Here is a 12096-nt window from a genome sequence, read left to right as displayed (position 1 = left end):
GCGCCTTGCTGTCAGGAACACCCTTAGAATCTTTGCTGGTGTTGTCAGCGCCGTCAGGAAAGCAGTGGTGTGTTCTTTCTACAAGTACATTAACAGGAAAAGGAGGACGAGGGAGAATATCCAGTCTCTAGTGGATGCAGAAGGAATAACAGTGACAGGGGATAAGGACAAGGCTGAGGTACTTAATGCCTTCTTCGCCTCAGTCTTTAATAGCAAAGAAAGTTGTTCCTTCTGTTTACAAATCCAAGAGTTAGAGGGGCAGATTGAGGCTCCCGTGATCCAAGAGGAGGCGGTTAGAGACTTGCTTGCCCAGCTCGACTCCCACAAGTCTATGGGGCCGGATGGGATCCACCCAAGAGTATTGAAGGAGCTGGCGGATGTCCTTTCCAAACCCCTATCCATCATCTTCCAGAGGTCCTGGCTGACTGGGGAAGTTCCACTAGACTGGAGGCTGGCTGATGTTGTGCCCATATACAAGAAGGGTTGCAGAGAGGATCCGGGGAACTACAGGCCTGTCAGTCTCACCTCAGTGCCAGGGAAAGTCATGGAACAGGTAATCTTGAGTGCTATCATGAAGCACATGCAAGAGAACCGGGTGATCAGGCCCAGTCAACATGGGTTTACAAAAGGCAGATCTTGCCAAACTAACCTGATCACCTTCTATGACAAAATCACTCGACTACTGGATGGGGGAAAGGCTGTGGCTGTAGTCTTCTTGGACTTCAGTAAAGCCTTTGACACAGTTTCTCACAGCATTCTGCTGCAGAAACTGTCAGCCTCTGGCCTGGACAGGCGCACACTCTCCTGGGTTGGAAACTGGTTGGATGGCCCAGAGAGTGGTGGTCAATGGAGTTAACTCCAGCTGGAGGCCAGTCACAAGTGGAGTTCCTCAGGGCTCAGTACTGGGTCCAGCTCTGTTCAATGTCTTTATCAATGACCTGGACGAAGGCATTGAGTGCACCCTCAGCAAGTTTGCAGATGACACTAAGCTGGGAGGAAGTGTCGATCTGCTGGAGGGTAGGGAGGCTCCAAAGGGATCTGAACAGGCTGGACTGCTGGGCCGAGACCAATGGGATGAGGTTTAACAAGGCCAAATGCCGGGTCCTGCGCTTGGGGCACAACAACCCTATGCAGCGCTACAGACTGGGGGAAGAATGGCTGGAGAGCTGCACGGAAGAGAAGGACCTGGGGGTGCTGGTTGACAGCTGACTGAACATGAGCCAGCAGTGTGCCCAGGTGGCCAAGAAGGCCAACGGCATTTTGGCTTGTATCAGAAATGGGGTCACCAGCAGGTCCAGGGAGGTGATTCTCCCTCTGTACTCAGCACTGGTGAGACCGCACCTTGAATACTGTGTTCAGTTCTGGACCCCTCACCGCAAGAAGGATGTTGAGGCTCTGGAGCGTCTCCAGAGAAGAGCAACGAAGCTGGTGAGGGGCTGGAGAACGTCTGACGAGGAGCGGCTGAGAGAGCTGGGGTTGTTTAGCCTGGAGAAGAGGAGGCTGAGGGGAGACCTTATTGCTCTCTACAACTGCCTGAAAGGAGGTTGTGGAGAGGAGGGACCTGGGCTCTTCTCCCAAGGGACAGGGGACAGGAAAAGAGGGAATGGCCTGAAGCTCCGTCAGGGGAGGTTCAGGTTGGATATCAGGAAAAAATTCTTCACAGTAAGAGTCATTGGGTACTGGAACAGCTGCCCAGGGAGGTGGTCGAGTCGCCTTCCCTGGAGGTGTTTAAGGAACGGGTGGATGAAGTGCTTAGGGACATGGTTTAGGGAGTGTTAGGAATGGTTGGACTCGATGATCCAATGGGTCCTTTCCAACCTTGTGATTCTGTGATTCTGTGTGATTCTGTGATTCTGTGTTCTTTTCAGACCTATCCCTTGCAATGCGGTTTTCCTGCTGCGCGCAGCCACGCGGGGAGCAGAGGCAGTGTCCCACAGTTGGGGAGGGATTGCAGCGAAGGCGAGCGTGGCAGGTTGAGCGCTCCGGGTAGCAGCTAAGCCCCCAGCCAGTCCTTGCTCCCTCCCTCCCTCCCCCCGCAGTGGGGTGGGGGAGAAAATGGGAAGGGCAAAAGCAAGGAAAGAACGCCTACAAGTTTCCGGGCTGAGATAAAGACAGTTTAATAAGCGCAGAAAGAACGGAGCGATGGGCAAGCAGTCAGCAGCCTGGCGGGTCCGTGAGCAGTGACTCCTCTGGGGAGACTCTCCCTGGTCCTCGATGCTGTGCAAGCCCTGCCCAGCGCTAGCTGAAACGCGCGTGTGTTCCCAGCCGTCCTTTGGTCGCTAGTCTGAAGCACAGGAGCATGTGGGCCGTGAGCTGCACGTTCAGATCCGCCGGAGAAGATGATTCCATGCCTAGGAAAAGACTGCAAGTGGTGAAAGAGGGAATTGCCTTGGAAATGGTGGCTGAGATGGACAGGAAGCAGAGTTGAAGGTGGTAGGAGATGCTGCTTCAGTCCCAAGATGCTCATGGCCGCGGACAGAGAGTGACGCTGAGGAGAGAAATGCTCCCTCAGCCAAGCGTGGGAGAAAGAGCCACATGGCGGCCATTGCGCTGCCACCTCCCAAAGCGCGGCGCTCCAGCGAGGAGGCACGTGTGGTCTGCAGCGGCCAGTTGGTGCAGGTGGGAGCGCCCAGGGAAGGAAGGCTGGAGCAAAAGACGTGGGGTTCCAGGTTGTAGGGGCTTTGGGGACCCACCGTGGTGCGCACAGTGTGATTTGGTGTCAGGTGCCGGTATGTGAGAGAGCGCTTGGGGACCCCCGAATGATAGGGAGACTCTGATTGGCTGTTGGCCCTTGGGGAGCCGTTGTGATTCGGGGGCTGTGATTGGGTGGCAGGTGTGAGCGTGTCACAGAGCCCTTTGGTTGTAAGGCGACCGGTGTCACCAGAGGCACCTCAGAGTGCCCGGAGGAGACGACGGGGACGGAGTGGGGCTGTGTGGGTCCTCTGCACAGTCACTTTGATCCCTACGGACCCGCATCCGTGGTGCTTTTCCAAGGATCTGCCATCCCTGGAGCAGAAGGCCTCAAGGCCAGGCGTCAGCAGGATGGCAGAGACGCTCTGCAGTGTGGCCAGTGTATCCCCGGTGCCGGGAAGGGGAGAGGAGGAGGAAGGTACTGGGTCTGCCCGAGCCTGGCAGCCTGCTGAGGTGGGTGACATCGCTCTCCTTGCTGCCCTTCCTTCTCCTGCAAACGGTTGGGGAACCCCTCTCAGGCACTGAGCACGGTGACGCCAGGGTCGATGAGGGCCCGTCGGATTCCGGCAGCTCCGATGTTCCGGAGGAGCGTGCGGCTCTGCTGGGGGAGGTTATGAGGGTTCACACCTGCGCTTGCGTTGGCCTGTGGGCTGGGCTCAACCCCGCAGGAATGGTGTGCTCCGTGAAGCGGGGTCCCCGTGGCAGCCGATAGCCGTGTTGGGCAGCACAGTGCGGTGGGGAGGGAAGGTGGGCGCAGGGCTCGCTGTGGCAGCGCTGCAGCTCTGGGCTGTGTCTCGCGCAGGTGCCTGTGCTGGTGAGGGAGATGTACAGCTGGCTGCAGCGGAACGTGGATGCGCCTGCCAAGAACGGGCCGGGCGAGAGGCTTCTGGAGCTGGTGCGCTGGAACCAGCATGATGTGGTGGTGACCCTCCTGCGCTGTGCCCCGTCGTGTGACAGGTACGGGGCGCCTTCCCTGAGGGCCGCAGGCTCAGCAGCCTTTTGAGCCCTTGAGCCTGTGGAGCCCGTCCGACGTGGGCTGCAAGGTTGAGAGTGAATTTGGTGCCCGTCTGGCCCCTGTGTTTCCCAGCCCTGTCCCGTCAGCCCCAGGGCCCGCTGCCACGCTCCCTGGCTGCCCCTCAAGGCACCGTTGCTGGAACGCCCGCTGCCCGCAGGGACCGGCCCGCTGGGTGCTGCCGGCGAGGGGCAGTGGGCAGGGGCAGGGCTGTCGGCCAGCGCAGGACGCGGGGTTGCCCAAGGCTCGCTGCCGTGGCCCAGACCCCGCTGACGCAGAGCTCTGTGCCTGCAGGGCTGCTGTGAGCATGTGGAGGGCGCTGGTGTCAGAGCGCAGCTGTGCCGAGCGAGTGCTGTGGGAGCTGCTGGGCGTGCTGGAGGATTGGCCGCTGCACAGCACATCCACCTCCGACGGGGACGAGACGGAGGTCGTCGTTCTGGCTGTGAGTTTCTGGAGCAGAGCTTTGCCCCGTGTCAGGGTGGCCTCTGCGGGAGGTTCTCCATCCTTGCCGGCCACGGCACCGCGCCGAGTGCTTTCTCTGCGTGTTTCCTGCAGGCAACCAGGGCACTGAGGGAGATCCTCTGTGAGCGCCAGGTCCCAAAGGTGTTGGATCAGCATTTTCCGCCCCTCTTCCTGGCTCTGCTCTTTCAAGTGTACTGCACCATAAAGGAGGAGGCAGAGGAGATCGATGCGTACTGGAGGAAATACGTCGCGCAAGTCAGCCTTCCCACCAGCCCTAGCAGGTGCTCCATCGCAGCTCTGCGGTCCCTCCCACAGCCCTGGAGCTGGGGCCGGGGCTGCTGGTGTGACCTGGGCTTTGCTCTGCCCACAGATTCGTGGTGCAGACGGTGAAAGCGCTGCTCTGCAGTTTCGGTTATGAGGATGTGGTGTTTAGAGTGGAGCACAAGCATGGCTGGGACACTCTGCTGCACCCCAAGAGCCACCCCTACGCGATGGGTCTGCTGGCCAGGTGAGAGCCCCCTTCTCCAAGCTGCCGCTGCCATTTCTCCCCTGCAGACAGGGCACGCCACGCAATCCCTTTGGTGTTGGGTGAGAGGGATCTGTCTAGCAAGGGGTGGCCCAGTGCACTGGAAAGGCCTGGGAGAGGCGGGTGCCCGGGATCATCGGCCTCCCAAAGTGCCCTGGGCTGCTCCTGCGAGGTGTGGGCTGACGGCACAGAGCCGGGTCAGTCTGCCGGCAGCCCCAGCGAGGGCAGCGTGCCAGGGCAGGGCAGGATGCACTGAGGGCAGGGACGGAGCCTGGGGGAATTGTGTGTCCCGTGGGCAGGGCAGGGGTCTCCTGGGAAGGGCGGGCTTTGGGGCAGGGCGGATGTTTTTCCAGTCTCCATCCGCAAAGGAGCCTGCTGGTGTTGGGCATTGCCTTTCTCCTGGGCAGGGGTGGTGGGGAAAGCCCAGTCCTCCGTGAGTGTGTCCCGGGAGAGGCTGCCCACCCTGCTCCGGACTGACGGTGCCTTCTTCCCCCTGCCAGAGAGATGTGCATGGTGAAGGATTATTTCTGTCACCGCGTGGCGCTCCAGCTTTTGGATGTGCTGAACCTGGACGAGCCGTGCCTGGAGGTCCCTGCCATGGCGTTCTTTGTCAAGGTGAGCCTGATGGCGAGCGCGGCCACGCTGGGCTGTCCCGCAGCCCTGTGCCCTTCTCCAGCGGCGGCCGTGGGGGGAGCCCAGTTGGTGGAGCTGGGCCAGGGCTTAGGCTGCGCTGGGTGCCCTTGGCCCCTGGCTGCTGGGGTGACTCTTGTCCCCACCCGTGTTTCCTGCCCCCTTGTGACAGTGGTTTTTTTTGCAAGGCCAAGCAATGAGAGGCGGCCGAGCGGAGCAGGCGACTGCCCTGTGCCGTGTGCCCTGTGGCGCAGGGCAGGGAGCGCAGGGGTCTCTGCAGGCGCTGCTGCCTTCGGGCTCGGCTGCCTGGGACGGTGCCCGCATCCTGTGCTGCTGGCTGGAGCCAGCCCTGCGTGCGGTGCTGGGGTCCTGCTGGCCAGGCTCCCCTGTCACTGCTGTGTGTGTCTTTCAGCTCCTGGCCTGCCCTGACGTGGTGGAATTGCACGAGCGTGCCCTGAAGCTCTTCCCGATGTTCGTGCTCAGCCCGCGCATTGAGATGCGTCGCCTGGTGCTGCAAGGGCTCTTCACCCTGAGCCAAAGACCTGAGATGGTGGGTGAGCGGGGGGGCGGCGGCTGAGGCCGTGCTGGAGGAGTGGGGCTGAGTTCCTCGCTAGCTTGGACTTGGCTGGGCTTTGGGAGCTGTGGGAGCGGCTCGCAGCTCTCCTGCCTCTCCGTGCCCCTGCCCGAGTCCTTTGGGGAAGGCCTTTGCCAGCAGCGTGGTCTCAAACCGCCCGAGTGCTTTTGGCAGTGCAGTGCAGCGTTTTCTGGCTTCCCCACACGACGTTGTGTTCCACCCAGGCTGAAAGAATGGGGTTCTTGCTGCCGAAACTCCTGGAGGTCCTGGACGACGCAGATCCGGAGGTGGTCGAGATGACCCTCTCTGTGCTTGGCAAGATGCTGGAGCAGAGGGACGTGGCAATTGCTGGCCCTGTCGTCGTGCAGCTGTCTGAGAAGCTGCAGCCGCTCTTTGACAACGTAAGGCTTTGTGCCCCCCAGCACGAGCACTGGATGCTGCCAGGAAACTTTGCGCCCTGTAGCTTTTCAGCCCGTGCCCGGGCGGGCCTGAGGCAGCCGGTGCTGAGCTCTTGCCCTCTTCCTTGCCAACAGGAGTCCGCCTCCATCAAAGTTCTCTCCTTCCAACTCTTCCGGGACGTGATGGAGCTTTTAGTGGCAGTGGACAGGAAGGCAACAAAGAGACAGGTGCGCCGGAACCTGCTGCCGCTGCTCTTCCACGTCTATGATGAGAACCAGCCTGTGGCAGAGGTGAGGATTTTGGCGCTGCTGGGGTTCCCGTGGGAGGTTGCTGGGCTGCCTCCTGCCCCGGTGCCTCATGAAGCGCAGGGTTCCAGGTTCCTGCGGGCCTCGGCTCCCGAGCAGCAGCTCTGGGAGCCCTCTCTCCTGCCGCCCGGCAGCACCGGCTGCCCGCGATGGAGGTTGCCCCAGTGCTCTGCCCGGGCAGCGAAGCCGCCGGCAGTCGCGTTCCCCAGCTGCTGCCCCTTCCCAGCAGGGCCCAAGAAGGACCCTCAGCCTTGCCCAGGGGAGGGGACGTGGGTCCTGTGCCCTGGGCAGCGGTGCCATCTCCCAGTGTCTGCTGCTCTGCAGGCCTCCCGGGAAACCCTGCTTCAAGCCACCGAGCTGCTGAAGCTGAGGAAGCTGAGGAAGAAGCTGAAGAGCGGGCAGATCTACAAGTTGGGCAAGTGCCTGGTAAGGATGGCCCCGCGTTGGCAGAGCCAGGCAGGACAAGGCCCTGCCCCGGTGCCCGGTGTGTGGGGCTGTCAGCTGTGCCCGTGCCCACTGCCGCAGCCCATCGCCCCCGGGCTGCACCCCGCGCAGCCCCCCTTCCCCCGGCCGTGCAGCCCTGCGGGCCCTTCTCGGGGCTCCTGTCCCTCGCCGAGCCCAGGGGTGCCGATGGAAGCCTGGCTCTGCGGGGCTTTGGCAGCAGGGTGGCTGCGCGGCTCCCCGGGGAGCACCAGCCCTGCGCTCCCTGCAAAGCACGGGCTGGCTGCTGGCTGGGAGCGGTGGGTGTCCTGGCGGGAGAGGCCAGTCCTGGGGAGAGGGGCGGCGCGGCCAAGGCGGGGAAGCTGTGCTGATCTTTCCCCATGTCCGCTTGCGCTCTCTCCAGCTGGCAGAGGACAGGAGCAGAAGAGAAGATTACCTGTACCAGGCCCTGCCGTACCTGCAGAGCCCCCAGGAGTCCCTGCGAGAGGCGGCCGTCGTGTTTTTTGGTGAGCCACAAGCCCCGGGGGTCCCTCCCTGCCCCGCTGCAGCTTGGCCCCCGCCGCGGCGGCAGCACCGGCACCAGGAACGGGCCCTGTGTCTGCGGAGCCCCGAGCCCGTGACGATGCGGGGCCCGCAGGGCTCCCTGCCACCCGCTCTCTCCCTCGCCCGTGGGCGGCACGAGGCGGGAACGTGGGCTGAGCCGTGCCGAGGGCAGGAGGGCGTGGAGCTGGGCTGGTGTGGGGCAGCTGTGCTGCTGGGGGCGACGGCATTTGGGATGGGCTCTGTGTTCCTAGGGCACCTTGGTCGGAGCGTGAGGGGACAGCCGGAAGAGCAGCAGACCGTCTACCAGGGTAGGTGAGGGGAGCAGGGCCTGGTGGGGAGGAGGAAGGAAGCTGGGCAGGGAGCTGCAATCCCTGTCCCGTCTGGGAGGGCTCTGCTCCCTGTGCAGACGAGGGCCGGTGTGGGCAGAGAGATTTCAGGGGCGCTTGGGGTGCGCGTGGCCAGCAGCATCCACGTGATCCCTTTGGCTCTTGCTGCGTTCCGGCCCCTGGAAGAGCTGGGCTGGGTGGCCCTGGCAGGAGGGTTTTCTGGGGGCCCTGCAGAGCCGTGTTCTGATCTTGACTCTCTCCTTCTCTCTTGCAGCCCTCAGATGCGTGACAAACGACATCAGCCAATCCGTCTCAGACTTAGCAGCTGATACCCTGTTTGTCCTGAGAAGTGAAGAAAGCAATCGTACCTTTGGATACAGGCTGCAGGTGCTACGAGGGTGGCTCGAGAGGATGTGGAGGAGATGAACTTCTCTCCCTGGTGTCTCGTGGCCTCTCCCTGCCCCCCGGCACAGCTCCATCCTTCTGCTTTGCCTTCCGTCAATAAACAGTCTGGATTCTTCATCTCTCACCCGTCCCAGTCCCGCACCGTTGCTCTTTCACCTCAGGGGCTGTACCCGCAACAGCCTTCAAAACGCAACAGCTTGCTCAACAGCCGTTAAAGCGAGGGAGGACTTGGCTTTAAAAATGGGTCACTTCCTTCTGCTCTGCCATCACTTAAGCAAACTGGAATGAGGGATGAGGAAAAGAAAAAGAAAACACAATAGTAGCATTCCCAGAGCTGACCCCTTGCTCTTTTCCAAGGACTGCACCGAGAGCAGACCCGTAAGAAAACTGTCCTCGAGCAATCCGTGTTTCTCACTGTGTCCTCCAGATGACTTCCAGAGTTGCATTGTGTTGATGGTTGAACTGGATGATCATAGGGTCCAACCTTAACAACTCTACGATTGGTTTGGCTCCCAAAGGCTTTAAAATGGTCGGTGTAGCATCAGCCTGGACTCCGAAATCCACGGATGTGAAAGGAGCAGTCCTTAGCCGTTGCGTAACTCTCTGAAGCCTTTTGTCTGTGCGAGGTTTGAGGCACAAATGCAGGCCAGCCAGGACTCCCTGGCGTCGGTGATGCCTTTGATGCTGCTGCAGGCACTGAAGCCTCGAGAGGCAGAGGGAGCGCGACGCTGCGAGGCTGTTGAGTCAGGGAGTTCTTGATGCTGCAGAAAATGGTTGGCGAGCACCACTCGTGTCGCTGTTGGGGTTGGCTTGTCCATGTTAGTGTATGTCCTGGTGGCTTCTGGCTGTGCCACACGATAGCGCCTTGCTGTCAGGAACACCCTTAGAATCTTTGCTGGTGTTGTCAGCGCCGTCAGGAAAGCAGTGGTGTGTTCTTTCTACAAGTACATTAACAGGAAAAGGAGGACGAGGGAGAATATCCAGTCTCTAGTGGATGCAGAAGGAATAACAGTGACAGGGGATAAGGACAAGGCTGAGGTACTTAATGCCTTCTTCGCCTCAGTCTTTAATAGCAAAGAAAGTTGTTCCTTCTGTTTACAAATCCAAGAGTTAGAGGGGCAGATTGAGGCTCCCGTGATCCAAGAGGAGGCGGTTAGAGACTTGCTTGCCCAGCTCGACTCCCACAAGTCTATGGGGCCGGATGGGATCCACCCAAGAGTATTGAAGGAGCTGGCGGATGTCCTTTCCAAACCCCTATCCATCATCTTCCAGAGGTCCTGGCTGACTGGGGAAGTTCCACTAGACTGGAGGCTGGCTGATGTTGTGCCCATCTACAAGAAGGGTTGCAGAGAGGATCCGGGGAACTACAGGCCTGTCAGTCTGACCTCAGTGCCAGGGAAAGTCATGGAACAGGTAATCTTGAGTGCTATCATGAAGCACATGCAAGAGAACCGGGTGATCAGGCCCAGTCAACATGGGTTTACAAAAGGCAGATCTTGCCAAACTAACCTGATCACCTTCTATGACAAAATCACTCGACTACTGGATGGGGGAAAGGCTGTGGCTGTAGTCTTCTTGGACTTCAGTAAAGCCTTTGACACAGTTTCTCACAGCATTCTGCTGCAGAAACTGTCAGCCTCTGGCCTGGACAGGCGCACACTCTCCTGGGTTGAAAACTGGTTGGATGGCCCAGAGAGTGGTGGTCAATGGAGTTAACTCCAGCTGGAGGCCAGTCACAAGTGGAGTTCCTCAGGGCTCAGTACTGGGTCCAGCTCTGTTCAATGTCTTTATCAATGACCTGGACGAAGGCATTGAGTGCACCCTCAGCAAGTTTGCAGATGACACTAAGCTGGGAGGAAGTGTCGATCTGCTGGAGGGTAGGGAGGCTCCAAAGGGATCTGAACAGGCTGGACCGCTGGGCTGAGACCAATGGGATGAGGTTTAACAAGGCCAAATGCCGGGTCCTGCGCTTGGGGCACAACAACCCTATGCAGCGCTACAGACTGGGGGAAGAATGGCTGGAGAGCTGCACGGAAGAGAAGGACCTGGGGGTGCTGGTTGACAGCTGACTGAACATGAGCCAGCAGTGTGCCCAGGTGGCCAAGAAGGCCAACGGCATTTTGGCTTGTATCACAAATGGGGTCACCAGCAGGTCCAGGGAGGTTATTCTCCCTCTGTACTCAGCACTGGTGAGACCGCACCTTGAATACTGTGTTCAGTTCTGGACCCCTCACCGCAAGAAGGATGTTGAGGCTCTGGAGCGTCTCCAGAGAAGAGCAACGAAGCTGGTGAGGGGCTGGAGAACGTCTGACGAGGAGCGGCTGAGAGAGCTGGGGTTGTTTAGCCTGGAGAAGAGGAGGCTGAGGGGAGACCTTATTGCTCTCTACAACTACCTGAAAGGAGGTTGTGGAGAGGAGGGACCTGGGCTCTTCTCCCAAGGGACAGGGGACAGGAAAAGAGGGAATGGCCTGAAGCTCCGTCAGGGGAGGTTCAGGTTGGATATCAGGAAAAAATTCTTCACAGTAAGAGTCATTGGGTACTGGAACAGCTGCCCAAGGAGGTGGTCGAGTCGCCTTCCCTGGAGGTGTTTAAGGAACGGGTGGATGAAGTGCTTAGGGACATGGTTTAGGGAGTGTTAGGAATGGTTGGACTCGATGATCCAATGGGTCCTTTCCAACCTTGTGATTCTGTGATTCTGTGATTCTGTGTGATTCTGTGATTCTGTGTTCTTTTCAGACCTGTCCCTTGCAATGCGGTTTTCCTGCTGCGCGCAGCCACGCGGGGAGCAGAGGCAGTGTCCCACAGTTGGGGAGGGATTGCAGCGAAGGCGAGCGTGGCAGGTTGAGCGCTCCGGGTAGCAGCTAAGCCCCCAGCCAGTCCTTGCTCCCTCCCTCCCTCCCCCCGCAGTGGGGTGGGGGAGAAAATGGGAAGGGCAAAAGCAAGGAAAGAACGCCTACAAGTTTCCGGGCTGAGATAAAGACAGTTTAATAAGCGCAGAAAGAACGGAGCGATGGGCAAGCAGTCAGCAGCCTGGCGGGTCCGTGAGCAGTGACTCCTCTGGGGAGACTCTCCCTGGTCCTCGATGCTGTGCAAGCCCTGCCCAGCGCTAGCTGAAACGTGCGTGTGTTCCCAGCCGTCCTTTGGTCGCTAGTCTGAAGCACAGGAGCATGTGGGCCGTGAGCTGCACGTTCAGATCCGCCGGAGAAGATGATTCCATGCCTAGGAAAAGACTGCAAGTGGTGAAAGAGGGAATTGCCTTGGAAATGGTGGCTGAGATGGACAGGAAGCAGAGTTGAAGGTGGTAGGAGATGCTGCTTCAGTCCCAAAATGCTCATGGCCGCGGACAGAGAGTGACGCTGAGGAGAGAAATGCTCCCTCAGCCAAGCGTGGGAGAAAGAGCCACATGGCGGCCATTGCGCTGCCACCTCCCAAAGCGCGGCGCTCCAGCGAGGAGGCACGTGTGGTCTGCAGCGGCCAGTTGGTGCAGGTGGGAGCGCCCAGGGAAGGAAGGCTGGAGCAAAAGACGTGGGGTTCCAGGTTGTAGGGGCTTTGGGGACCCACCGTGGTGCGCACAGTGTGATTTGGTGTCAGGTGCCGGTATGTGAGAGAGCGCTTGGGGACCCCCGAATGATAGGGAGACTCTGATTGGCTGTTGGCCCTTGGGGAGCCGTTGTGATTCGGGGGCTGTGATTGGGTGGCAGGTGTGAGCGTGTCACAGAGCCCTTTGGTTGTAAGGCGACCGGTGTCACCAGAGGCACCTCAGAGTGCCCGGAGGAGACGAC

At 59.9% G+C, this 12096-nt stretch overlaps 2 protein-coding genes across 2 annotated transcripts; both read left to right on the top strand.

The window, feature by feature from the left end:
* The first annotated feature begins 2387 nt into the window (after positions 1-2387).
* Positions 2388-5898, top strand: LOC128852564 (uncharacterized). Its single transcript, XM_054070563.1, has 7 exons — positions 2388-3144; positions 3494-3648; positions 3998-4145; positions 4259-4446; positions 4536-4673; positions 5192-5306; positions 5734-5898. Exons 1-7 carry the CDS (start codon positions 3043-3045, stop codon positions 5896-5898), a joined length of 1011 nt encoding a protein of 336 aa, XP_053926538.1. The 5' UTR covers positions 2388-3042.
* Positions 5899-6211: 313 nt separating this feature from the next.
* Positions 6212-8138, top strand: LOC128852544 (uncharacterized). The gene is made up of 4 exons (XM_054070325.1): positions 6212-6296; positions 6429-6584; positions 6924-7025; positions 7444-8138. Exons 1-4 carry the CDS (start codon positions 6216-6218, stop codon positions 7897-7899), a joined length of 795 nt encoding a protein of 264 aa, XP_053926300.1. The 5' UTR covers positions 6212-6215; the 3' UTR covers positions 7900-8138.
* The last annotated feature ends 3958 nt before the right edge of the window (positions 8139-12096 follow it).

This window comes from Cuculus canorus, chromosome 6 (assembly GCF_017976375.1).
Source record: "Cuculus canorus isolate bCucCan1 chromosome 6, bCucCan1.pri, whole genome shotgun sequence".
Classification (NCBI taxonomy): domain Eukaryota; kingdom Metazoa; phylum Chordata; class Aves; order Cuculiformes; family Cuculidae; genus Cuculus; species Cuculus canorus.
Note: the sequence above shows the minus strand (reverse complement) of the source record. Positions and strands in the feature narration are given on the sequence as shown.

Bases quoted from the DNA above. Each gene is read 5' to 3' on its own strand.
- LOC128852564 (XM_054070563.1), top strand. From the start codon at position 3,043: ATGGCAGAGACGCTCTGCAGTGTGGCCAGTGTATCCCCGGTGCCGGGA. The intron at 3,145-3,493 runs GTGGGTGACATC...TGTCTCGCGCAG, and splicing joins GAGCCTGGCAGCCTGCTGAG to GTGCCTGTGCTGGTGAGGGA. The intron at 3,649-3,997 runs GTACGGGGCGCC...CTGTGCCTGCAG, and splicing joins TGTGCCCCGTCGTGTGACAG to GGCTGCTGTGAGCATGTGGA.
- LOC128852544 (XM_054070325.1), top strand. From the start codon at position 6,216: ATGCTGGAGCAGAGGGACGTGGCAATTGCTGGCCCTGTCGTCGTGCAG. The intron at 6,585-6,923 runs GTGAGGATTTTG...GCTGCTCTGCAG, and splicing joins AGAACCAGCCTGTGGCAGAG to GCCTCCCGGGAAACCCTGCT. The intron at 7,026-7,443 runs GTAAGGATGGCC...CGCTCTCTCCAG, and splicing joins ACAAGTTGGGCAAGTGCCTG to CTGGCAGAGGACAGGAGCAG.